This window comes from Zerene cesonia, chromosome 26 (genome assembly GCF_012273895.1).
Source record: "Zerene cesonia ecotype Mississippi chromosome 26, Zerene_cesonia_1.1, whole genome shotgun sequence".
NCBI lineage: Eukaryota > Metazoa > Arthropoda > Insecta > Lepidoptera > Pieridae > Zerene > Zerene cesonia.
The window spans coordinates 5,383,804-5,410,087 of record NC_052127.1 but is presented as its reverse complement, the minus strand read 5'-3'; the positions used below and the strand labels follow the sequence as shown (position 1 = coordinate 5,410,087).

The 26,284-nt window shown below is 32.3% G+C and overlaps 3 protein-coding genes across 6 annotated transcripts in view; 2 read left to right on the top strand and 1 right to left on the bottom strand.

Annotated features, from left to right (window-relative positions):
• LOC119837135 (phospholipase A1-like) overlaps positions 1-7,097 on the bottom strand; it is a 20,742-nt gene extending 13,645 nt beyond the window's left edge. Inside the window, exons 1-2 of one of the 2 annotated variants that reach the window (XM_038362654.1) lie at positions 6,973-7,010; positions 6,264-6,304 (exon numbers count right to left, since the gene is read on the bottom strand). The gene's annotated coding sequence lies outside the window, so the exon portion shown is untranslated. Of the gene's footprint in view, positions 1-6,263; positions 6,305-6,972 lie in introns of both variants that reach the window. The other variant, XM_038362652.1, reaches the window with a different exon arrangement.
• Positions 7,098-14,770: 7,673 nt separating this feature from the next.
• LOC119836954 (carbonyl reductase [NADPH] 1-like) lies at positions 14,771-15,882 on the top strand. The gene has a single exon (XM_038362427.1). It carries the CDS (start codon positions 14,842-14,844, stop codon positions 15,709-15,711), a length of 870 nt encoding a protein of 289 aa, XP_038218355.1. The 5' UTR covers positions 14,771-14,841; the 3' UTR covers positions 15,712-15,882.
• A 193-nt stretch (positions 15,883-16,075) lies between these two features.
• Positions 16,076-26,056, top strand: LOC119836982 (snake venom 5'-nucleotidase). 3 transcript variants are annotated; one of them, XM_038362458.1, is made up of 9 exons: positions 16,076-16,252; positions 17,525-17,667; positions 21,852-21,972; positions 23,157-23,264; positions 23,685-23,771; positions 24,449-24,615; positions 25,048-25,146; positions 25,435-25,557; positions 25,874-26,056. In XM_038362458.1, the coding sequence occupies exons 2-9, from the start codon at positions 17,542-17,544 to the stop codon at positions 26,054-26,056; spliced, it is 1,014 nt and encodes a 337-aa protein (XP_038218386.1). In that variant the 5' UTR covers positions 16,076-16,252; positions 17,525-17,541. The 3 variants fall into 3 exon arrangements, with proteins under 3 accessions (XP_038218386.1, XP_038218387.1, XP_038218385.1); XM_038362459.1 differs by lacking the exon at positions 17,525-17,667; XM_038362457.1 differs by lacking the exon at positions 16,076-16,252 and having other exon boundaries at positions 17,279-17,667.
• Positions 26,057-26,284: the final 228 nt, after the last annotated feature.

The window sequence follows — 26,284 nt, the reverse complement described above, 5'->3', positions numbered from 1 at the left end:
AATCGGCCAACATCTATTTTTCATACCCCTAAATGATAAGAGTAAGGCAAAACAGCGTTTGCCGGGTGCAGCTAGTATATATATAAAATTTAGTTTAAATACCATACGTATGTTTGTATTGTTTATATAATGTGTAAATGTGGTGGTGGTAGAAAGAAGAAAGAAATAATGTTTCTTTAGCATATACATTATTTCTTTCTTCTTTCTTTCTTTCTAAACATTCGTTACACATCCAATTTATGACCGTTACTGTTAGCAACAGTCTTACCTACCTTGATTTTTGATTATTTCTTGTTGCTAAAGCGATAGAACAAACAGCAACAGAAGAACAGCATTATCTCCGAAAATTCAACCGTCTAAACTATCACGTTTCATGAGATACAGTTTGATAACATACGGATGGACGGACAGGCAAATAGACGGACAGACGGACAGCGAAATCTTAGTGATAGGGTCTCGCTAGTACAGAAAGGGTAAATTTTGTGTACTTGTGTTATTTTACCCTACAAAGTACTTAAGTATTTAAAGTTCTGATACACGTCAGCTATTAAAGATACGAAAAATTATTCCTATACATAATAATAAATTATTATTATGTTAAAAGCAATGACATTTATGTTACATAACACAATTATTTATATAGACTCTTGATAAATCACGAAACACTAAAGCTAAGTATTCAATTGAATGAAGGTGCGTTTTATTATCTATTTATTTTTCTCAGTTAGTTAAACATAGTGTATAGGTAATTGCACTTCTCATAAAATTATATTGCACGCGTCTACGTCTCATAAACATCGCGTTTTAAAGTAAAATATTGTATATTTTTCCACCCTTTTCGAGACGACGATGTCGGTTCTCCGAAACTATACGCTGACTATATAACTACTAGATGCGCCCGGTTTCACCCGCATAAGTCTGTATCCCGGAAGAATATCGGGATAAAATTTCCTATGGTGTTATGTCAGTTATCCAGCTATCTACGTAGCAAATCTCATTGCAATCGGTTCAGTAGCTTTTGCATGAAAGAGTAACGAACATAGACATACATATACATCCATCCTCACAAACTTTCGTATTTATAATATTCGAAGGAAGTAGGATACTCCGACTACATTCTCTATCGATATTTTCTCCTTTTGAATACCTCATAACTTTTTTTATTGGTGAATTGATTTTATGATTTTTTTTTTAAGCTGGTACCAGCTATGTGGTACCACTTAAGTTTGATCTAATTCTGACAAAGGTAGTTTAATTTATTATTATTAAATAAGTGTTTTTTTACTTGATTGAAGTATTTTAAACTCTTGATATATAATATAAAATTTCTTTTTATTACATTTTGATTTAAAAGACCTATCCAATGACACTTTATTTAATAACATAATAGCGAATTAATTTTTTATCAACCGGCCTCATGTATGCATATCCTAACTTTATTTTATTATTTACAAATACTATATTTACATTTTATTCAAATAAAATGTAGCCTATAAGTTTAATTAAATAAGTCTTTCGCTACAAAGATTTTCAAAATATAACCTGTGGTTTATACGTGGTTGAGACGTACAAACAAACAAACACGATTAAGTTTAAATAACCCTTGTTTTGCGTTGTTTATAAAACATTGAATTAGCATAGCAATTACTCTTTTTGTAAAATATTTAACGTACAGAAATAGTCTGATTACTGGTTTATTAAAGTAATATATTGTATGGATGATATCCAAAACTACTTAACCAGTTTTTTAAAGCAGTTCTACTACTGTAGAACTATCTAGATATTTAATGGCTGCTCAAAATTTTGATAAATTGTCAGGAATGTTCATTGACTATGACAAAATGAGTATAAGATTAGAAAAAATTTACAAAAATAACTACCAAAAATGGCTGCCATTTGGTTATTATATAACAATAAGAGCTATCAAACGTCACAAAAATATTAAATACATAGTACGTAATATTCTAAATAATGTATAAAAATATGCTATGGGCTGACAAACACACGGAAGTTCGCAATTGCCGCGCCACGGTCGAATTTATTCTGTTATTATATAGTTTTCAAAATTCTAATGAGCAATGACATTGACTATTTGACAGCGTCTGTGTTTCCCGCCAATTCGTATATTTTACAGAAAATGTTCGTTTTGTTGTTATTGAACCGACTCCAAAAGCAGGAGGTTATCAAATAGACTTTATTTATTTGTGTTTGTTATCTCAAATTTTTTGCTGATTGAGCCGATTTTTCATGATTCTTTTTTTATTTGAAATCTGGTGCATTTAAATTTGCTCCATTTCTTACCATTTGAAGGCGTTCGGTTTTAGGTAAAGAATGTTTTTTTTGTTACTCGCTAACTCCGGGGATTTCCAAGCTATTGGCGTGGTTCTATTGGTGCTTGACATACTGGTATAGCATTGTATTATCTTTAGTTTTATAGGAAATTGTAGCCATTGGCCCCGTTCTAGAAATTAGTGTAATACACAATCTAACCTTTGTTCTTTTTGGTTTCGATTGTAAATGAAAGTCAAGATTCTGAGATAACACGCTTATTTTAAGCCCAACTATGTTATATATATATATACTAGCTGCGCCCCGCGGTTTTACCCGCTTAAATCCGTATCCCGCTGGAATATCGAGATAAAAAGGCTGCCTATATGTTATTGAAGTTGTCCAGCTGACTACGTACCAAATTTCATTACAATCGGTTCAGTAGTTTTTGCGTGAAAGAGTAACAAACATACACATATTCGCATTTATAATATTAAGTAAAATATTTATTGACATAAATATTAGTTTAAGTCCAGCTATGTTTTCTCACTGTAAATAAAAAAATAAACAACTCAATTAATAAAAGCCCTTATTCATTTTATCCTAATTATCCTGACTATATCCCTATCTGATCCCTAAAAACATGGTAACATTATTTCTAACGCACATTGTTGGATCTCGAAATGTCACCTTCAACGCCTAATTGCACTTTACAAACAGCTGTTCTACTTGACATTAATGCATACATAACCTAAGTATCTGTTAAACCTAGTTTCTTAAGTATTTGAACTAATATTTTTTAAACTGACATCAAAAAAGGAGGTTGTATTGACAACCTTACCAAAATTACAAAAAAAGCAGTCTTGTAGATCGATTTTTTTTTTTTGTTTGTTACCAAGAACTTTTGACTGGATGAACTGATTTTGATGATTCTTTTCTTATATGAAAGCCTTGCTCTGTTTTATTTTACTCAAATAAAAACAATGTATCGCTTTTAAAAATAATTACAGTCTTCATTTAATAAATTGTGCATTTCACATTAAATTTAAGAAATAATTATTTCTTAAAAAACATTAATACATAACAAAAAGTATCTAATTTTTTATTCTAACCTCTTGTCTCGTAATGTTTACAAACATTATTGGGATGAAAAAAGAAAAATCTAAATATGGGAGACCGCCTCCTTGGTATAGTGGTTAACGCATGAGCGTGGAAGGGTCGAGGGGTCATGGGTTCGAATCCCGATGGAGACACAAAAACAATGTCTTGGTCTGGCTGGACACAGAAGGCTGATCACCTACTTTTCCATAAAGAAAATCGATCAGTGAAACAGACTTTACCATCACACTATACACGGAATGTCACTATATTTAAATATGGGAAAAAAAACAAACACCAGATCTGGACCCTTAATGGTTCAAGTTTTGGACTTAAATCATAATAAATTAACATGCCAACCCATTCTTCCAATAGAACATACTATCGTTACATTATAAAGTTCATCTCGCGTCTCTATAAGGATTGATTGATTCATCATCATCAGCCCATATATGTTCCCACTGCTGGGACACAGGCCTCCTATGAGGGTTCAGGCCATAATCCACCACGCTGGCCAAGTGCGGGTTGGCAGATGTCACATGTCGTCGAACTATTAATTCTTAGACATGCCGGTTTCCTCACGATGTTTTCCTTGACCGTTTAAGCAGTGGTGATGTTATCTACATGCGCAGATAAATTGAAAAATCAATTTATTTCCTGTGCGCTCGGCCGGTCTCGAACCCGACTTATCGATTTTGAAGTCCGAGGTCCTCACCACTGAGCCACCACTGCTTGCTTGATTTGATTGATTGATTATTGGGATATAAACAAAATAAAAAGTAACAATATTAATAAAAGATGCTTTAAGATCGATTAAGTAGATCTAGAGATTACTCCTATAACGTCAAAAATTCACAAATTCTCAAACCTTTAACCCTTTGAAATGCTAATGTAAAAGTTTATTTATTAATCCAAATATGAAATAGAAATACGTAGATCCAGATAACATAAAGTGAAGAATCTGATGAAATGACCATCGAAAAAATATGTCATTTTATGGAAGTTATCAGTTTAAAATTCAAAAGATGTTTTCTGCACATTCCACAAACACACAAACAGTGTCGCTTACAATATGACGTATAATAATTTATTCACAGAGTATAAATAAACGAATTGATGCATTTCGAATCAAACACCCAGTTACGACTTATTTAGACCCAACCTTGCAACTGCAAAAACGTTCTAATCATATTTTAACATATTAATATAATGGTCACACGTTATTCAAGAGCAAATAACGTAAATAACGACCAAATACAATTGTTCTCTGAATATTACGTCACGACAATATAATTTCAGTAACGTTTTAACTATTTATTAGAATAAATGAGAACAACAAGTTGCTTGTTTCAGATTTTTGCTTAGGCACAAATTTTTAAACCTTGTTTTTATATCGTAAATAAGCAAAGGACCTAAAGAGTCACCTTGTGAAACACCAAAGGACTATTTAACATTGAATTGTTAATGCATCTTTTTAAATTATGAATATTTATTTTCAATACATTAAATAAATAAATAAATACATTAATGCACTCACATATATAAAGAAGTGGACATACATAAACAAAAAAAAAGCAAAGAAGATCGGTACATTTGGCGGCCTTATCGCTGAAAAGCGATGTCTTCCATGCATTATTTGTTTCTCCATTTTTAGTCTAATCTTATATACCTGCAATTCTTAATAAAGATACACATTCGAAAGTGTGTTCGTTTCTTTTTCTTAGTTGTGTTTGGAGATAGTTAGGATAGCTAGTTAAAATAAAATGACTGTTTTAAACACAAAACTAAAGCGTTGTCATATTGTCAGAATTAGGTCAAATTTACGTAAACCACACGGACAACCTTATTATTTCTAACTGTTAGGTTTCTTATTCTCAATACTGATTTTATATGGCGATATTATATTTTTCCCTCTATAGAAATATTAGTAAGGTACTGGGATTGTCAGTATATACAGAGTATTCCACTTCAAATGCTCATATCCCTGTACGACCATCCGTTAGGATCCTCAGAACTGTTACGGAATTTGTGCTAGATATTATGTTATCTGTGGTATTTGTAAGTTTAGTATTGAGATTAATTTAAACTAGAAACTTACACAATAAGCCTTGGTTCGCAGATATTTGACGATATGTGGAATATTTTGATGGAAGTATGCATGGTATGATCATATTTTAACTTAGATATTACCTAGGTAGAAATCTACCTGAATAATATAAATAGATGTAGCTAAATGAATACTTGCATACTTCATTATTTGATTTTTAATTTGATATGTACAACACTTTTTCTGTGAAATAACAAACGCAAAAAAAAGAATTTACCCAACTGTTTCAGTCGTTAGGAAGTTCTGCGCATACATTATGGTTACCTACTAATTTATAACAGAATTCAAAAAAATACTGAATTTTTTGGCTTTATCACCTCAGGCCTTTATACTGCGTGAACTGATTTTGACGATTCTTTTTTTATTTGAAAGCTTGTCCCTTTGTTTCTATTTTAAATTTGGTCTAGTTTTGACAATGTGAAGGCACTTCAGTTTCTTTTTAATAATTACTTCTTTATGGGCCAAGGTTAAAATAAGTTCACACACATTTGTAACAGTTAATTCATTAATGATTTAACGACTATATTGATCTTAACCCCAAAATTAAAGCAATAATTAATTGGATAAACTAGTCATGCAAAGTATATTGTTAGACAATAACTTCATTCAAGATAAAAAAGAACATAAACATTGTTTAAAAACAATTGAAGCAGAAAATTTCATGCTTTTAATGATATTTGGCGCCAAAAATTCTGTCATTTTTAAACGCTTCTCAATTCGTGGCCAGCGTTTGTTAAGCGTTTGTTTTTATTTGTTGTTTTATTTATTGCATATACAATATTTTACTTACATCGAAGAACAAATCCCTCGTTTTAATCGCTTTCGGATTCCCTATCAACAGAATAATTCCAATAAATAATAGAAAACCTTCCGAGGGTATTTTTTTTAATTGGAATAAAAATGTTGCTATTTGGGTACCTCCTAGTATTCGATCCTTATTTTTCCACCAAGAATACGAACGTCAACGACCTACAATTAGTGTCAATTTGTCAAATGTCATTTAAAATTCTAATAATAGAATGGTAATTAGTTTGTTTATTAAATAAATAAAAATTGTTATACATTTCTCAATCATTTTCTACTCAGCAAAGTTAAATGCGTCATTAGACTACATTTACTTTATAATCAATTAAAATGAAAACAAAAATACCAATTTATAACTTGAATAAAAAATAAATTACTTCATTGTGCCTACACATTTCTTTTGAATTTTCTAACTGTAAATTTGTGATATTCGAGAAAAAGCCCTGACGTTGCTTTTGTTATATTTAAGAGAACATTTTCTTTGTTTAAAGGAAACAAACGATTTGTTTAAGCGACCAAAATTTTTAAGCGTTTCTGAATGGAAAAGAGTTACTAAATTCTCTTATTTTTATTCTCTTATTTTTATTAAACTATAATTATAATAAAGTATATACAAAGGCCAGTTAATTAATAATCTCACTAGTTTAAAATGCAATTGCACTCATAAATTATAATGTAAAGTGAACTTAACGTACCTGTTCTTAAAACACAAAATCACACACCGCACCACAAAGCACAACACAACAGATTCTTATATATATTTTAATCAATTTTATTAAAAATGTTTAACGTTAGATGCGAGTGAAGTAACGAAATGAAGTAGCAAGTTTAAGGACAAGGATACGAGCAGCATGCGTCTGCGCAGGTGGGTGTTATGCTAAAGTGCAGCAAACAAAATAAATAATAATAATTCAGTGTTAATATTTAGTATTTATAATTTTAATTTTTGCGCAAATTATTGTGTAATTTTGCATTTAATTGAAAACATTATAATTGCATAATAATATCTATTAAAAACACATTTATATTTATAATATCTTTAGAGTTATATACCGACTATTTTTTTTAAAATGCTCTTAAATATATTTAACGAATAAGTTTGAATGTCATCACTACATAGTATAAAACAAAGTCGCTTTCTCTGTTTAAGCATTCATAGGCACATAGGGATGTGCCTATGAATGCTTAAATCTTTATACTTATTAATACTAACTACTCCGAATTAACACGTGCGAAGCCGCAGGCAAAAGCTAGTATTCTTATAAGTTTTGGCTCCGCCTGAGGTACTCAGATATTCAGGTATAACTTACATTGTAGTGTAATATATAGGTGTGGTTTATATAATTATTATATAGGTGAATATAAGTGTAGATTTAATAGACAATTATACTTTGTGTATAATAACAAGACCATCAAATCAAATGTCCCTTATAATTGGTTTCAGTGCCTCATGTCCACATAATTATATACATGCGACTCAAGACAGGTAAAGTCCAATCATGTAACAACACAATTATTCAACAATCAAACGGCTATCGATGAAGCTGATGTATCATAACCTTCGAATAAAAAATCTCCTCGCCTCTAAAACCAGATCCATTACGAGTTATTTCATCACATGCAAGGTTCGATAAAATACTTTGATCAATTCCATTTAAGGCCAATGTCACAATACGACCGATTTATAATGATTCGTATTGGCAAGTTAGTCATTATATAACTTAGCGATTGGCGGTAAACTCGGAAGCGGAATTGCGAGCATTAGATTCGATGTCCTTCGCTAAATTATGCTAATGAGTGTTTTTAATAATTTAAAATACAAACAAGAAATATAATGTATAAAAAAACTGACTATTACAATGTCTTGTACAAGGTAAACGTGTTTTTCATAAGGTTTAAAAAAATTTATTAATTACAGCCTTAATTATTAGCAAGAGACGGGTGCATCTCTAAACATTAGAGAGCAGATAAAGGCATAAAAATCCTTGAGATAATCTCTTCAAGTTTAGTCCTGCTTCCCTACAACTACTATAAGAGAAACAGAAAAGAAATTTCTCATTTTTCTACGGCAATATCAAATAGTTTTATTTCTATCATGACCGATCCGATTATATAAGGTGTAACCTAAGTACATATATACGAAAGGACACACGAAACCATATAAGAACATAAAACCAAATTCGGTGGAATAGCAACTTCTGCTAATTACGTTTAATTGCAACGCAATTTAATAATTTATTAAATTATACCATTTGACCCATCTTCCTTTACATCTTTGCCAAAGGGGAATATAGATAAACCAGCGTTATCATTGAAGCTAACGAGTTATCAAATTAATAGATTTTAATCACGATTATTAAACCCCAAATCCATTATGGCCTTGCTGTGAGAAACATGAATGTGCTATATTTATGTATCAATCAATATTTACCACATAAATATAATAACAGTAAGACATAAACTTTCCTTAAGAAATAACCTGTCCTCATACAAACCTCTACGCTTATTACACACCCTTCAAGTTTTATTTCCACAACAAATGACGCGATATTTCTTTTCCAGCATAAGACAGTTTCCTTTGCATTTACAATCATATATTTATGAAGTCGTTTACACACTTTAATAAAATAATTGTTGTATAATATTCCTTTTAAAATGCTCTATTTCAGTTAAAACAATTGAACATATTATATCAAACAATGCATACTATGCAATATTTATAAGTATTATAACAACAGCAATACAATATATTAGCCTTTATTACAGCTATGAATTCTACCAAGTCTATAACGGCATATGTATACTATTATTACTATATACTTTGAAATATCGCCAATTATTGTAATTACTATAAGAAACTCTAACATTTATTTATTAAACTCGACTTCTTGAATTCGAGAGATCGCCTTTTTGAATAAATCTAATACACAGAATGAATTAACCATCGTTTCGGAAAGCAGTTTCTATTGAGAAAATGTTTTGTGTTAATAATTCTGGTCCCTTATTGCATAACGCCGCCCTGCGTATTATTTCCCATAATCCTTGATGGGCACGTGGTATGAATTACGCATTTGTTTGGATACTGGATTGCATATCTATGGGAAATATAAATAAATATTATATAACAGTGGTTACTTCAGCTGTATGTCTAGAGAATGCATAATAAAACAAACAGATATTTAATTTGTAGTCTTTTAAAGGGGACAATAATTTATTGCAATTAATTATGAAATTATATTATATGATTTTTGTAACTACAGAGGATGGGAGTCGAGCACGTTTCAGCACGAATTGAGCCAGCTCGCCCTGAAGAAGGTACCACAGTAGATCGGAGTGAAATAATACCATGCTACTGTGTTTCGTTCGGTGAGTGGGGGAGGTGGGGGCGTTCTTCACCTTTTCCGTTCTTGTATTCCGGTCGTCAACCTTTTCCTTGTCCTCTACCCCCTAAATGCTATCAACGAGTTTGCAGCGGCCCTACGTCTTTGTGGAATATTTTTTTTTCAAATGTATATTTTTTTGTGCAAGTTGTAATTATATATCTCATATATTAAAAAAACACAAAAAAGTAATAATATAATAAGTAATTGTCATAACAGAAAACACAACAAATCTACATTAGTTAGTTTCGCTTCGTTAAAACACTAATTAAGTGCCTACGTACCAAATATTAATATAGAATCTTTATAATATACAAATCGTAAATGTGAGTATATGAAATGTGAATATTATGTTTGAATTATTTGTCTTTCAGCAAGATCTCTCCCGAAACTCGTGATATTGATGTGTGTATATGAAGTAATAATAACATCAATTTACTTTATTTCCGAAAACATCTAAAAAATCCATTAAATTTTCTCGCTTCATTATTCATAAGGAAAAATTGCTCCATCTGTATTTCCGTCCTGTAGGTAAGTACGTGATAAAACTTTCAATTTAATCATTACATTATAATAATCATATTCACAGCACGTGGGATGTAATCCAATTTGCGTGTTTAAATGGTAAATAAATCGTCATAATGATTGTTTACTGCTGGCAACAATTTGGATTTATATTCTAAAAAAAAAACAAATAAAAATGTTGCCGTTATTGATTATTGTATTAATTTTGACGCATTTTTATTAACAAAAAGGAAAGTAGCTACAACAAGTTTTCATGTCATAGGTTATAAAAGAAATTGTGAAACGTTTGATATCACTGCAGGCCTACACATATGGCAAGAACGGTAAGATTCAATAATTCAGAAATTCAAAACAATCACCAGTCTATTCAAACACCTATAAACAATAAATGTGGACGCTTTTACACGCTAAAGAAGAATACAAAATAATCTATGCTGTATAATCTATGTGTATACATAATACATACTTATATATATTTAGTATACTTTTAGGAATCTTAAAAATAGTAATATTTATTTTAAGTCCGTGACTGTAGTTTTATTTTTTTTTTTATTTAACAAATGACGAATGATTCTCATGTCTCTTAACTTCTTATTTTTCTTTGTTGAGTAACATTATTGATATTTCCTGCACGCTCGCCCCATCTCGAACCCCTACCTATCGATTTTGAAGTCCGAGGTTCTCACCACTGAGCCACCACTGCTTTTAAAATGCCACTATTACTTATAAACGCTAATAAAACATAAAATGTTCAATTATATTTATTGAAGTAGATTTTAACTATTAAATAGATATTTAAACTAATTAGACTGACATGATATACTACCGACAATTCGAAGTTATATATAGTTATAAAGGGTATTAGGCCCCTTTTATGAAGGAAAAGAAGGACTATTTAATCTATGGCAGCGGGAAGCCGCGTGTTCATTGAAATATTCAATTCCAGAATTTTTAGTTTGCATATAACACTCAAAGATAATGGACGTGGCTCAACATATGAGAAAATAGGTTATACATAAAATTGTTTGTGGTTCTGCGGTTAATGATAATAAAGATAATTTATTACAAACCGTTATCAAATTAAATAGAAAATAATAAAACAATAATGTTTATTTTTTAACGTTAACGATATAAATAAAACTGACCGCTTGCTTTGCCCAGTTCGCTAGATATATAGTTTTCTTAATGACATCGAAGTGAAATAGTAGATTGTAAATAATTCTGTATTTTTACAATAAACAAGACATTCAAAGCCCCAAACCCTTTTCCTCAGCAGTCCCAGTCCATTTCTCTTTTCCTATCATCAGTCCTGTACTTCTTCAGAAAAGGTTAAGCCCCAAAAAAAGCGGGTAAGGCATCCACAGAGACGCTACCGCACAAAAATGTTCAATGTCGGTGGTGATCACTCACCATCAGGCGAGCCAGCTCGTTTTCCACTATAATATAAAAAGTCTTTAAACGAATAAAAAATCACATTATCCCTCTTCATAATATTACCTACTTAGTAAAGTTACTAGTATTATGTTATCTGTGGTACAGTATAGAAAAAAAAGCACTGCGAATATCACACATATAGCAATAGATTACATATCTAATAAGTCTAATCCGTATTTAAAATCATTCGCCAAATAAAAATAAAGAGGTAATTGACCTCTTAAAAAATGTAATGTTTTGCGTATCACAATAATCAACAAGATACGAAACTTCTTAATTTGAAATGTGCAATTGCAAGTTGCAGTAAACAACGTTTACCTTGTATGTACTAGCTGCACCCGCGGTTTCACCCGCGTAAGTCTATCTCCCGTAGGAATATCGAAATAAAAAGTTGCCTATGTGTTATTCCAGTTGTTCCAGTCTTCCAAATTTCATTGCAATCGGTTCAGTAGTTTTTGCCTGAAAGAGTAACAAATATACATACATCCTTACAAACTTTCAGGTACCTTAATTATCATATGCCTTTTAAATACTCTGGCAAGTGTGGTGGATTATGCCTTTAACTGTAATAGGAGCCCAGCGTTACTGTGTTATATAGGATGATGATGATGATGATGATTAATAAACTGTGCCTAAATGTACTTAACTCGAAGGTAAGGTTTAGTATTTAATTTACAAATCCTGCTCGTTTTTTAAGAAATTTCGACATAAGTGTTTTCGACGTGAATCCAATGTCAAGAAACTAGGAAGAGAATAGTTTATAAACATTATAACAATGATATAAATAAAACATTGAACTCTGCTAAGGAAAACATGAAAAAATACAAAGCGGTGTATCGTACGTGGGAATATTCGCCTCATTTTTGTACTTTGAACTGTAACTGTACTATACTAGCTGCGCCCCACGGTTTCACCCGCGTAAGTCTGTATCCCGTAGGAATATTGGGATAAAAAGTTGCCTATATGTTATTCTAGTTGTCGAGCTATCTACGTACCAAATTTCATTGCAACCGGTTCAGCAGTGTTTGCGTGAAAGAGCAATAAACACACACACATAATGATGTGTATTATATTTATATTATATAGGATTACAATGATAAATTTCGCATTTATAGTCTTAGTAGGACTAGCTACGCCCCGTTGTTTCACCCGCGTAAGTCCGTATCCCGTAGGAATATCGGAATAAAAAGTTGCCTATATATTATTCCAGTTGTGCAACTGTCTACGTACCAAATTAAATTTGCAATCGAATTAGTTTTTGAAAGAGCAACAAACACACACACATCCTTACAAACTTTGGCATTTATAATATTAGTAGGAAGGATAGGAAGGATAGGTAGAAGGATAGGAGAGTAGGATTAGTAGGAAGTAGGATTATAATTATATTTACAGACATATGTACGATGCTGCACATCACATTGGACACTCTAAGGTATGTCCGTTTCAATTGAATATAAGTAGGTACCTGGAAGAACATTGCATGTTTTTTTTTTATGAAAGTCATTTATCGACACCGAAACACACACCATACTATATTTTCATGAACTTCGTTAGAGCTTTTTTCGAGTTTCAGATTTTGTGATATACACGCTGACCCGACAGACGTCGTACTGTCTTCCAGTAAAATTTCCATCCAAGCGCATGATGCCGTTGAGTCTTGTACTTATCTATACTAATATTATAAAGAGGAAAACTTTGTTTGTTTGGTTGTAATGAATAGGCTCAAAAACTACTGGACCGATTTTAAAAATTCTTTCACCATTCGAAAGCTACATTATCCACGAGTAACATAGGCTATATTTTATTTTGGAAAAAATAGGGTTGCGTAAAATATTTTCGGTTAACTGAAAAAAATCAACCAATGAAGTTACTTATTTTGCGTACGCTGCCTAAACTACAAAAGATAGAACCATAAAATGTTATAATTAATTGTAGATCTTATAAATATCTACAAAAAAGTCCGCGACACACTATACCTATCTATGTCGAGTGAGGCACAACAACCAAATTTTTATTTAAAAATCTTGAATTTTTTTTGGACTACATTTCAACGCGATTATTTTACTCATGCTATTAATCTTTATCAAAATAAATTATTTCATCAATAAGTACAGTTTATGTTGATAATATTTGGTCTTTGAATGATTAAAATTGGACGTTTCGTTTTGAAGTTGAGGTGATGAATTAAAATATTACGTTTTCCGCTGCACGGCCCGTTGCGAAGTGGGCGTCGATAAACTGCTTTCGCGTGAAAGAGCATCTTACAAACATCCATATATTCATCCATACCTAAAAACTTTCACGTTTATAATCTTAGCAGGATCTGGCTGTAGACGTACCACGGGCGAAGCCGGGGCGGACCGCTAGTTATTATATATATTCCGTGGTTGAGTGTTTAATTAACGAAATCTCAAACTTTTATAATCTTTACTCATAATAATTACAAATATAAAATACTAGCTGTCCGCCCCGGCTTCGCCCGTGGTATATATAAAGCCTAAATTCTCCCTCAATACTTTTATTGTAGGGAATCTAAAACTGAAAGAATTCAAAACGGACCAGTAGTTCCTGAGATTAGCACGATCAAACAAACAAACGAACAAACTCTTCAGCTTTATAATATATAGCTGTCCAGATGAATATTTGAATTATTGCGATTAGAGTTATATATTTGAGTTTAAATAATATGAAACGAACTAACTAACTTTTCAGCTTTATAGGTATACTGGTTTGGATGTTTCAATAAAGATATGTTACGGAACCCTATTTTTTTCCAAAATAAAATATAGTCTATATTACTCGTGGATAACGTAGCTTTCGAATGGTGAAAGAATTTTTAAAATCGGTCCAGTAGTTTTTGAGCCTATTCATTACAACTAAACAAACAAACAAATTTTCCTCTTTATAATATTAGTGTAGATATTTCTTTTAACAACCAACGTGACAAACACATACATGTAACTTTTTTTTTCGCACCGACGTGGGCATCAACAAATAATATATTAATTCAATTATTGTTATCATTAATATAAATGCAGGTCAATGAAACGTTTACAATAGCTTTGCATAATATTGTATTTTTATCATTTGCTGTACAGATAGCAAATAATAAAAATGTCAATACATATGACAAGTCCGTGATGTAATCGGAACAGTAAATAAACACAAAACACATTGTTCTTGCCACAGTGCATTCAATCGGCATTGCAACCGAACGTACATCAAATGTCAGTAAATATGGCGGGAAAGATTGCCGTTGTCACTGGTGCAAATAAAGGGTTAGGTTTCGCCGTCGTTAAAGGATTATGCAAAAGGTTTAACGGAACGGTCTATTTAACCTCAAGGGACGAAACAAGGGGATTACAAGCGGTGAAAAAATTAAACGATTTAGGATTGACACCGTCGTTCCATCAACTTGATGTAAGTAGCAGAGAAAGTGTTAAATCGTTTTCGGAATTTATCAAAACAAAACACGGTGCAATCGATGTTCTGGTTAACAATGCAGCAATCCTTGAATGGGAACAGGTTTACCCAGATTATGAAGCTGCCAAACGTAACATTGACATAAATTATCGCAGCCTATTGACAATTGAACAATTCTTATTTCCTCTGCTAAGAGATGGCGCTAGAGTCGTAAACGTCTCAAGTGCTTGCGGGCACTTGTCAAATTTGAAAAACAAAAAGTGGTTAAACATACTGCAGCGACAAGATTTGACTACAGAGCAAATAAACAATTTTGTTGATGAGTATTTGGAGAGTATTAAAAACGGAACGTTTAATAAAGACGATTTTGCGGATGAGGGAAAACATGCTGAACACCGTGTTTCGAAAATAGCCCTCACTGCTCTGACTATGGTACAACAGAGGAAATATAAAAACATTTCGATAAACGCAGTTCATCCGGGTCACGTTAAGACGGATATGGCGCAAGGCGGCGGTGAACTTGAACCAGATGAGGCAGCGGAAACTATTTTATATTTAATTTTAGACGCATCGCCAAACTTAAAAGGAAGCTTTTTGTGGTACAATAAGAAATTAGTTGACTGGTTCGACATTGACAGTGATTATTATTACAAGCATAAATGTTTGGTCTGAAAATGTGTAAATTGGTACATTTTGTTATGTATTGAAAATAAAAATACAATTCTCATCCTATAATATTCGCTCACAGAGTATTTTAATTTTGTATTTAAATCCTGAATAAAATAGTATACACTAAACACATTTCATACATATTTGTAGAATCTCGTTAAAATCCATTTCAACTAATCTACTAATTGTACTATGATTATGTTCTGGTAACCTTGTTAAGATGACTCTGAATGTTTCGTATTTTTCGTTAGAGCAACGTCAATTAATTATTTTCGTTGTTAGGTTATTCGTAATAAGCGTGAATTGAAACATCTTTTGACATCCGATCGAACTTGACATTAGTTTCATAGGTACTGTTTGTAAAATTGACAATGACAGTTTCACCAAAATCTATTCCGTTTGTGGGTGTGCTATCGCATTGGAAATTAAAATAAATCGAGAAATCGAAGTTTATGAAATTGCCTATGCAGTTTTAGTGACTGAAAAATTAAAAACGGTAAAATTGTGCAGCTCCGCCTCTACTAATTTTTCACCAACCTGTTAGGTAAGCGATAAATTAATTTAGTTATATTAGATTTTAAAGTGCGACGAAAGGAACACGATGTTTTAAAGAAATTTGAACATGTGAGCGATATTATTTATTATCTGTCAATGTATCTTATATCAGGTGTTTATAAGCTATATATATTATTATATGCATACAATTTGTCGAAAGTATTTAGGTGCCAAAATACGTCGCTCCGACCCTGACTATTTCATTAACATTCTAAGAATGAATTTGTGCAGACAGATGAATATCTAATGTGAAGTGTCCGTTAGAAAGTGTTTCAGTGGAGCAAATTATTTAACCTTGTGTGAAATCTAATAATAACAAACAAAAATGTGTCTATGTTAAATGACTACCTGAGCTGGTCTCTTTGTAATATGAAAATGTGTCTTTGACTCAGTTTACGCGATAATAATTGTGAAAATACTATTTATGAAATAAACTAAAATAGTCTATAAAAAATACCATATACTAATAATATTAAAATAACAGAAGACGAGTGTGACATGTAAAAAGAGTTAAAAATTTTAGAAAGTAAACTTATAAATAAGATAATTTAACATTTATATTTATTTGTAAAACAATAGATTTAAAATTCTTCTAGTAAATATAAAAATAATTCACTCAAACAAACAAAAACATTCAATTAGAACCCAGCCAAAAATAATAATCTCATAAGACAAAGTCCATAAAGTATTTGTTAGTTATTTATAGAATCACAATATTTTATAATTATTGAATTGTAGTTAAGGTGCACATAAGTATGAGTATCACATGTAAATAGTTGTTCATAAATAATTCATTTTTCAAATATGCATCAGTTCGATGAGATAAATTTTTGTATGTTTATAAATAAAAGCTTCTGTCTCACTTACACTTGTAATAAAAATAAATAATTTAATAATAAAGTGTCTTAATAATAATTCTGTGAAATATAAAAATTATTACATTGAAAATCATACAAAACCAGTGTTAAAAAGTGCATGTGTAATGAATCAAATTATTCAGATTGTCCATTCAGAATATTATAAAAAAATTTTTATACCAAAAAGTTTATCAGCATGTTACAATTACAATATATATATTATGGTACTATTACCGTTTCAAAAATTTAAAATTATAAAATAAAAACCCACAAGACATCAAGAGCATCAAAACATCAATAATTATTAACATATACAATGAAAGAGTTACAATATAAGCATATAAACTCCACATAAGGACAAAAAATAAGTGTTCATGTGTTCATTTATACCACAATGGTTTTAGTGCGATATATACATACAATGGCGTCGTTCGCGGCGCAAGCAGCGCTCCGGTCAAGGTGGAGTTCGCTCATAGAGTCTACCAGTGTGGATGTTCCTGGGGAGGTGACCGATGGTGTCCGATCGGTTGTTGGATGGTTGAAACAGGCATGATATTGTTGTATGCATGCCTTGTGCTTTGTAGGATGTTGGGCGTTCCATGTGCTATTTATCGTCTACTATTAAATTATATTATATCTATAATATTTATAAGACAAATACTTAGGTCAGCTCTGTATTTATCATAGATTAAAATTCTTTCACTTCAAATTCTCTTAATTTGGTTTGGTAAAGTAAAACTACTATGTAGTATATTAAGTATTGATTAAGATGTAACCATTCATGATCTTTAAAAAAAAACTTAAGTAAAGTAAAAAATAATTAACTAAATTTAGTTAAAAAAAAATTGCTCCTGATGGAATTTTAATTTTCTTCTTTATAATAGGATTTCTTTTAAGAATATCTCTTGCATAGTATTAATATAGACCTTAGGAGTGTGAAAGTTCTATATCTCAGTAAATAATGGTCTTTTTTTCCTCAAATCTAAAAAAGATTATCCGTTAGATGTGTATAATATGGTCTCTGAGTACCACTATGTACCACGGGTGAAGCTAGGGTTGAATACTGCTTACCCTCATTTCTAAATATGACATGTTGCATGGACACTCTAATACATGCATAGACATAAACTTAGTAGTTCTTGTTCTGTCACATTAGTTAATTGTTTGCATGATTATATTGGCACTTTTATACACTTTTTTCAATTTTTTAGTATATCATATAGATGCATCTAATTTATAAGCAAGGGTATAAAATAATATGGTATATAGTATGTCAGTTAAAAACCTTACATAGCTTTTTCTGTCAGCTACCTTTATTATAAGCTGGCTTTTAAACAAAGATCTTTTGTATTTTATTTACTAAATACTAAGAAGAAAAATAGGAGTAATTAATTATAATAGAGTGGGCCTTGGGCGGTTTCATGGACTGGTAAATATTGTCAAAGATAATATTTACAGGTAGTAATGCAGGATTTACTAACAATTTATAATACTGAACCTAATTAAAAGAGAGGGTGTGAATACTGCCTTGCACAACCGCCTTTGATAAGGAGGTCAAAGTGAAGTAACCACTGATGAATTTAACCACGCGACATCGAGTATTCTACAGTTTGTCGAGAGGACCTTTGGAACGAGACAATCTCAAAAAAATATACTAAAAGGAAAATTTATGTACGTAAATCTGAACAATTAAAATAAAATTCAGAATTTATGAATGGGTAAAATCTTGTAACATCTTGTACGGGTAAAATGTGAAGCGAGCCTGCACAAAAGACAAATTTTCCTCACCCATTCCAGTCCATTCCTTCTGTCCAGCCGTCAATCCTTTCTTTTTCCCTTACCTCTTAAAAGCAAGTAATGCATCCGCAGAGCTTACTTCTGCGAATGTTCATGGGCGATGGAGTTCGCTTACCATCAGCCGAACCACAAGCTGAGACGCCCACTATGACATAGAAAAGAGATATTACATGTAGCTCCGGTTTGTGTACGATCGCTTTCTGAAGCAACACTTCCTTATCATACTGTTTTGCTTTTTTGGTCTCTCGAGCTACGAAGGGGAATATTTCTCCCAGAAAGCAGTACATCCTCTCGTCTTACAGCAGTACTTATTCCTATGAAGAAATATGAGAGACTTCTATATATAGGTCGTCTATTACCTTTCCCTAAATGGAATTAGTATTGCTTTAAGACCATATGGTAACTCAGGCAGAGCTGTAATTATAATGCCAAATGGCATTACAGTTTTGGTTGTTATTTCCCATTGTATAACATCTCAGTTTAGCTACGTACCTAAACCTCTTGACTGATCAAATTTATAAATTGCTTCGTGCACGTGTAGAACCCCTCTATACTTAACCATAGACAGATAGGGATCAGATGGATGACAATATTTTCAAAAAAGAATTAACTTCAAAAAATAAAACCAGATATCAATACTAAATGAACTAAATGATGTTAAGATTGTCATAATATACAATGTACAGTGAGTAATAACTGAAATCGATATACACTAGCTACCACATAGGTACCCACTATGTGATTGATGGATTGAACTACTAATAGATTCCAATACAATTTGGATTATATATATGGATTTGTATTCTATGAGAGTTAATTTCATATTGCCACATTCTTACATCAAATTTGAACACAACAAACGTTAAGCCTTAACTTAGATTATGATGACGTCAGGAATGGCGCTAATTCTTAGTTGAAACTCAAAGTATACGTCGAGTGCATATGTGGTTCGATCCTCTCAATAGGAATGCAGTAATCGAACCCACAATACTGTCCAGCTTCTATTTCCGTAACTGAATTACCTTGACATTGAACGAGAAATCAAATCGACCTTGCCACCTATTGTTATGTTACACAATGGATTTGAAGCGAAAGTTTTACCGGGCGTTAGGTGTGTAATAAACCCTTTGAGCCGTTAATACTCTGTGCTGGAAGCTATAGTCGCTATCAATAGGAGTCTACACGAAAAGGCGCAGTTCTGTTTACTAGTTATCAAATATTATTTTTATATAACAGCACGCCGTCATTCGGTATATGAGGTAGATCAGAAAATTGTACTGTCTTGGACCTGCCCAAGGAAATTTAAATTCTGTATAAATATCTCGAACATTTAAATAAAACCTTTTAATGACGCATATTAAAATGCTTCAAGAATGTCATAAATAAACGAGCTAATTTAGGTATTCAGGAAGTCGTTTAGAATTGATTTACATATCCTTAAACGAACACATTTTTATAACATACGCCGTCCCTTAATGAGGGTAGTTTACACGATTCATGGTAATGTGCATAGAACGTTGGAGTTAGTCCAAGCGGTAATTAGAGTCATCGCGTCTCGTAACTCTAGCACTTTTGGAGGAATGGTAAGGGAAATTAGGCATTTGTCTCGGCTAAATGGCTAAATCTTAACACATTATTTGCATGCACGGATTACATTAATCTGTGAAGCTTTGTTCCAAACAGCTATGTGTTTTGTACAAGTTGATGGCATATTAGCGAAATTGTTTATTTTTTTTATATAGAATGACCAGTTATATTCTGAGTCAGAGAGTACTTTATATATACTGGTTCTGAGCTATAAGCAAAATCTTTTTACGTAAGGAGACAAAGTACAAACCGTATCTCGAAGTGCTTAAATGCTTTATATTTAAAGTTTTATTTCCGCAAGGCAATGCTAGGTGTATTCTTATTATATATACACGTTATATATATTGCACGTTCCTACCTCGGATTTATTACTTCTATCGTTTTGTCGTACTGCATGATATCTATGATGACTTCTTTTATAATTTATGCCGTAGCGATTTGTTTTAAATGCATGCACTGTAGGTGTTCTAGAAAAGAACGATTTAGAGTTTAGACGTACATTCTTCTGCTTATTATATATACTATATGTCTTCTATATTATATATACTATATGTCTCTGCCATTACAAGGCAACCGCGCGGCACATTCATGTGCTATATAGTTCTTTTTGAAATCAGAATATGTCTAGATACGAACGAAATCTCGATTGATAAGCTGGTCAAGTCGAGTAGTGAGGCCGTGAACTTCGCGTAGAGTCTACAGACGGTTAAATTTATTACACTATATAATATTTTGTTAGTTACGAAATATGGCATTGGAATCTATTATAAATGTTGTAATCGGTTGAATTCAGATTAGAATGCGACGTAGCAATATGGATGATATAATGCGAATGGATTTGTAACATTGATATAATATAGTTTTGGTTTGACTTTACGTCTATGATTACCCTCGTATATTAAAAATCATATGCTCTCTTTTTCTCTATGACATTTCCCGATGCATCTATTGTCTACTAGCTGACCCTAAATTATAGGATTTTAAATTCGTTTCTTTCAAACAAAAATTGGAGATGAAGATCAATGATATGTTGTCGCTTATGAACAACAGGATAGTTCTTTCGCATTATTATTATGATATTTTATGATGAATATTTAAATATAACATTGACATGATTATATGAGATCAGCAAACAGAGTTTCTAGCCGACTCTTCTCTGTAAAAATCTGCTTTCCGAACCGGTGATAAATATTAATTGATGTATTTCAAAAGCGCAAAAGTCTAGTTGAATGAATAAATGAGTTTCAAAATTATTTAAAATCAGTAGGGTTGTTCACGTAATGAAAGCAATAAATACAATACAGAAGTGTGAGGTGCAATTTATTTAAATGATGTCTATAATTACAGGCGTCCTTAGAAGTGCGGCAAGTGGGCAGGCGTGCGGTCAGTCAGCTCTCCGGCCGTGGTATGGGGGACGACGTGGTCATCATACACTTCAACGATGTGTATAATATCGAACAGACTACTCGTAAGTATTGGCTTTACATGGTTTTTTATGTCAACGTCGGCAATGGAGCTGGTGGGTCGCCTGATGGTTTGCGTCACCACTCATGAACATTTGGAGAGGCATAAGGCCGATTGCAGACCTTACGCCTCTACAAATGGATTGCCGACTTTAAATTGGAAAGGGATTAGGAAGGGATGACCGAGAGGAATTAAGGAAATGACTGGGAAGGTTAAGGAAAAGGATACGGGCCTTCTACCTATGCTCGTTTAGCATGATGAATGGATGTGTGGACCTTGTGCTAGTTTAAAATAGGCTTCATCTTCACCATAAGTCCTTCGGTTTTTGAGATATTCGACATGTTCGAAAATCAATAAAACACAACAACTTACACAACTTCCTACTGTTTTTGAAGATATTTTTCCCATCTGCTTTTTGGCATAGTATTCTGTATTTTTTTGTCTGTCTCTCTCTAGAAAGTTCCAAAGTCAATTCAATCCAATTCCAATTTTGAAAATCGTTAAATATTCTTTGCAAACAAAGTCTATATATTTTTTTTTGCTTTTACCCCAGGCATAACCGCGACAAATTGCTAGTACATGATAAATATCAAGCAAGGTCGTCGGCCCTTGAATGAAGATAAAAATAAATGTGAGAAACCATAAATCCATGCTATCAAGATAACAATGGTAGCATCGATCAATTACTCACAAACAATTTACTCCGAGACTTGTGATGTTACAGTTGTGGTTATTACATGTAAGGCTATGAATCGAACAATAAGTTTAAGTTCTTGTGCTCTTTATTTTATATTTAAAAATAGAATACTTCGAGGGAAGAATGTATAGATATTGTAAATAAGAAACGTAGTTAAGTTTTTTGTAGATTTTCAAGGGGCTGGAGGTAGACTTTATTTTCGTATTACTACTATTGGATTAAAGTAATAAGCAATGAAAGTCTAATTGAATATCGTTTTATATCAACAAATACAGTCAACACATTCGCCGCAGTTATATAGTATGGTACAGTCAGGTAACGACGTCTTAAAGCAGTACTAATTCCAATGTGCGGAAATGATAGCTCTAAATAACCTATAAAGACCTTTCCCACGCTGGAATTAGTTCTGCTTAAGATGTCATAGAATTATTTTTTCAAATAGTTATACGTTAGTGTATAATGAACAAAGGATATTTTTTTTATATTTCCAGACATCGAACCAGTGGGCGGTGCCTTAAGGTTTAGTACAGCAGTCAAAGGTCTGCAGCATCTCAACCCTTTAGTATTGTTCAGCGGAGATGTCTTCTCGCCGAGTATGCGTAAGTTGTTGTAAATACTACTAGATGAATCAAATCAAATGAATGTTATTTTTTGTGTGCAGCAAACCATACAGAAGTACTACAAATAATAATAAAACAAACTGTCACGACACGTGCACAACAGGCGTAAAGCAGCGGTCTCTTCCAGACAAACCTGGTGGACAAGGAGACGCAGTATTTATTCAGTTAAAACAGGGCAGGGTATTCGATCGATTTTGAATATCATTTCACCATTAGAAAGCCACGTGATATGCCGTTGCCGAGTAAACAAGAAAAAAAATTTTTTTCTTCATCATCATTACATTTGTATTACTTATTCAGCTCCTTGTAGAAAATATAAGTGTACTATCTAAAAAATAGTTCTTCAAAATACTATTTTCATACTGATATATATTAAAAAGAGTATTATGTTATTGACAGTCAGCACGTTCACAAAAGGAGAGCAAATGGTACCCGTATTGAACGAGATAGGCACGCATTGCGCGGTTTTTGGAAACCACGATTTTGGTAAGATATTTATTGAAGTAAATGTTATTTGGTACCTATATACCTATAGATATTTATATATACCTATGGATATTTAGACTAATGTAAATAAGAATGAAAGAAAACAGGCCTTATTACCACTAAAATGACTTAAAAATAACATAAGTAAGATACATAGCAATTAGACTCAGCCATGCTGTGAAGCTCTAGTCATATCATAAAGAGGTAAACCTTGTAAGAGAAGAAGTTGTCTAGGATTGATTTAAAATTTTTAAATACATAGTCATGTTATCTGTGTCAATGGCTAAACTTATTTTTGTTTTTATCCTGGTTCATTCCGGAGGGAACCGGGACGTGACGGCTAGTATATCAAGATATATAATGAGGGAAAATTTTAAGTATGTTTATTATATCTTTGGTTGTACTCATCCATAACACAAAAACTGCTTAAACTTATTTGAAATATCTTTCACCGTCAGTAAGCTACGAAGCTAAGTTAAGTGACATGGCATGATTTTTCGATTCATCATATGAAATGAATTTTATTACCATCTGTATTACTAATTATATAATTTCTATTAGTCTACTACTTCTACGTTTTCCTGACTCACCACACTGCCAAACTACCCAAAAAGATAAAAAGAAATAAAAAATTTTTTTTTTTCAAAAAGTCACCCAAAATTAACCTTTTTCTCCAGATTTTGGTCTAGACATCCTGTCAGGGTTGGTAGCGCAATGCAGCTTTCCGTGGCTGATGTCGAACGTGATAGACAATGAGACAGGGAGGCCGCTGGGCGACGGTAAGATAACCCATGCACTTATATGCAATGGACACAAGATTGGACTCATTGGCCTCGTAGAACAGGTAAGGGCAGGGAGCGGGAGACTCTCTCTTTTATGTTTATACGAAAAGTTTTTTCAAGTCTTTCGAAAATTGACCATTTACGTTAGTTAATTCATAAGAATTACCGAGTGTATCATGATAAGGTTAGAAAAGAACAATGATCACAGGATTATGGCCTGAAACATCATAGGAGGCCTATGTCCCAGCAGTGGGAACATATATGGGCTAATAATGATAATGATGCATGTTATTCGTTTGTTTGTTTGTTTCTCAGAACTACTGGTGCGATTTGAAAAATTCTTTCAGTGTTAGATAGTACATTTATTGAGGAAGGCTATAGGCTATATATGTACCACGGGCGAAGCCGGGGCGGACCACTAGTAATTTACATTTAAAAAAGTTTATATAGGAGTTTTCAACATTTGAATACAACTAAAAAATAATAATTTTCAGGAATGGCTCGATACATTAGCAACAATAAACCCAGAAGAAGTGACATTTATCGATTTCTTACAAGCGGGTTCAAAGTTGGCGTCACAACTCAAAGAAGAGGTATATCCATTAGTATAGTAATTAAAAAAAAACTGCACAGAAACGCCCAAGTAAAACAACACGACGAAGTAATGTAAAAAAAAAAAAAAATTAAAGTGACATCTTCAATAGCCTTTATAAAAATTCGCAAGGGTATATGTTAATATTTTTTTATGATATGCCTATATACATGTAATACATGTCATATATACAGTTACGACCAATGAAACAATTGAAAATTAGACGCAAAAAAAACTAGTAACTAGATGGCGCTGTCCTAAATGTGTATATAATTCTCCTTTATTGCAGGGCTGCGAGTACGTCATAGCGTTAACACACATGCGCACGCCGAACGACGTGAAGTTAGCGGAGGGTTGTAACAAAATCGATCTGATATTGGGTGGACATGACCATGTTTATGAAGTTTTAGAGGTATAACTATATAAACAAAGTAATATTTTTTATTGCGTTATTTGTTTTGTAATTTAACGGTTATTTTGCTGTTTGTTTTTTATATTTTGAAAATAATAATAAACCTAATAATAAAGATTTTACCAAAGGACGGTCTACAGCACATGAAAAAGAAATAATAGTAGAAATACTGAGAGACTTATATGCCATTTTCAATAGCAGAATATGCTGTTTTGACTCCACTACCAAAATAGTGAAATTAAAAGATTTGATTTGATATAATGTCATATCCAATTAATAGCCAAATTTATAAGCCATAATATTATGATTAATTCAGGTAAACAACAAATACATCGTCAAAAGCGGCACAGACTTCCGTCAGTTCAGTCAGATAAATATAAACTTCGCCGGTGACTCTGCTCGCGTCGATATATCTGAGGTTAATGTGACGAGTCAGTATCCCGAGGATCCGGTGTTGAAGGCGAAAGTGGAGAAATATTCAGGTAAGATACAATCTTAGTTGTAAATTGTGTAAAACAGGATAATATAATTGTATGTTCGATTTAAAAATATTACAAGAACAAGACTGATATATTTTCATATTATGTGTGTACCAGTTGCGCCCCGCGGTTTTCCCCGCGTAAGTCCGTATCCCGTAGGAATATCGGGTTAATAAAAATAGTTTTAAAAAACTAAAAAACACGCTTTTAAAGCACGTCAAACTAAAAACTATAAAATAATTTTTAAT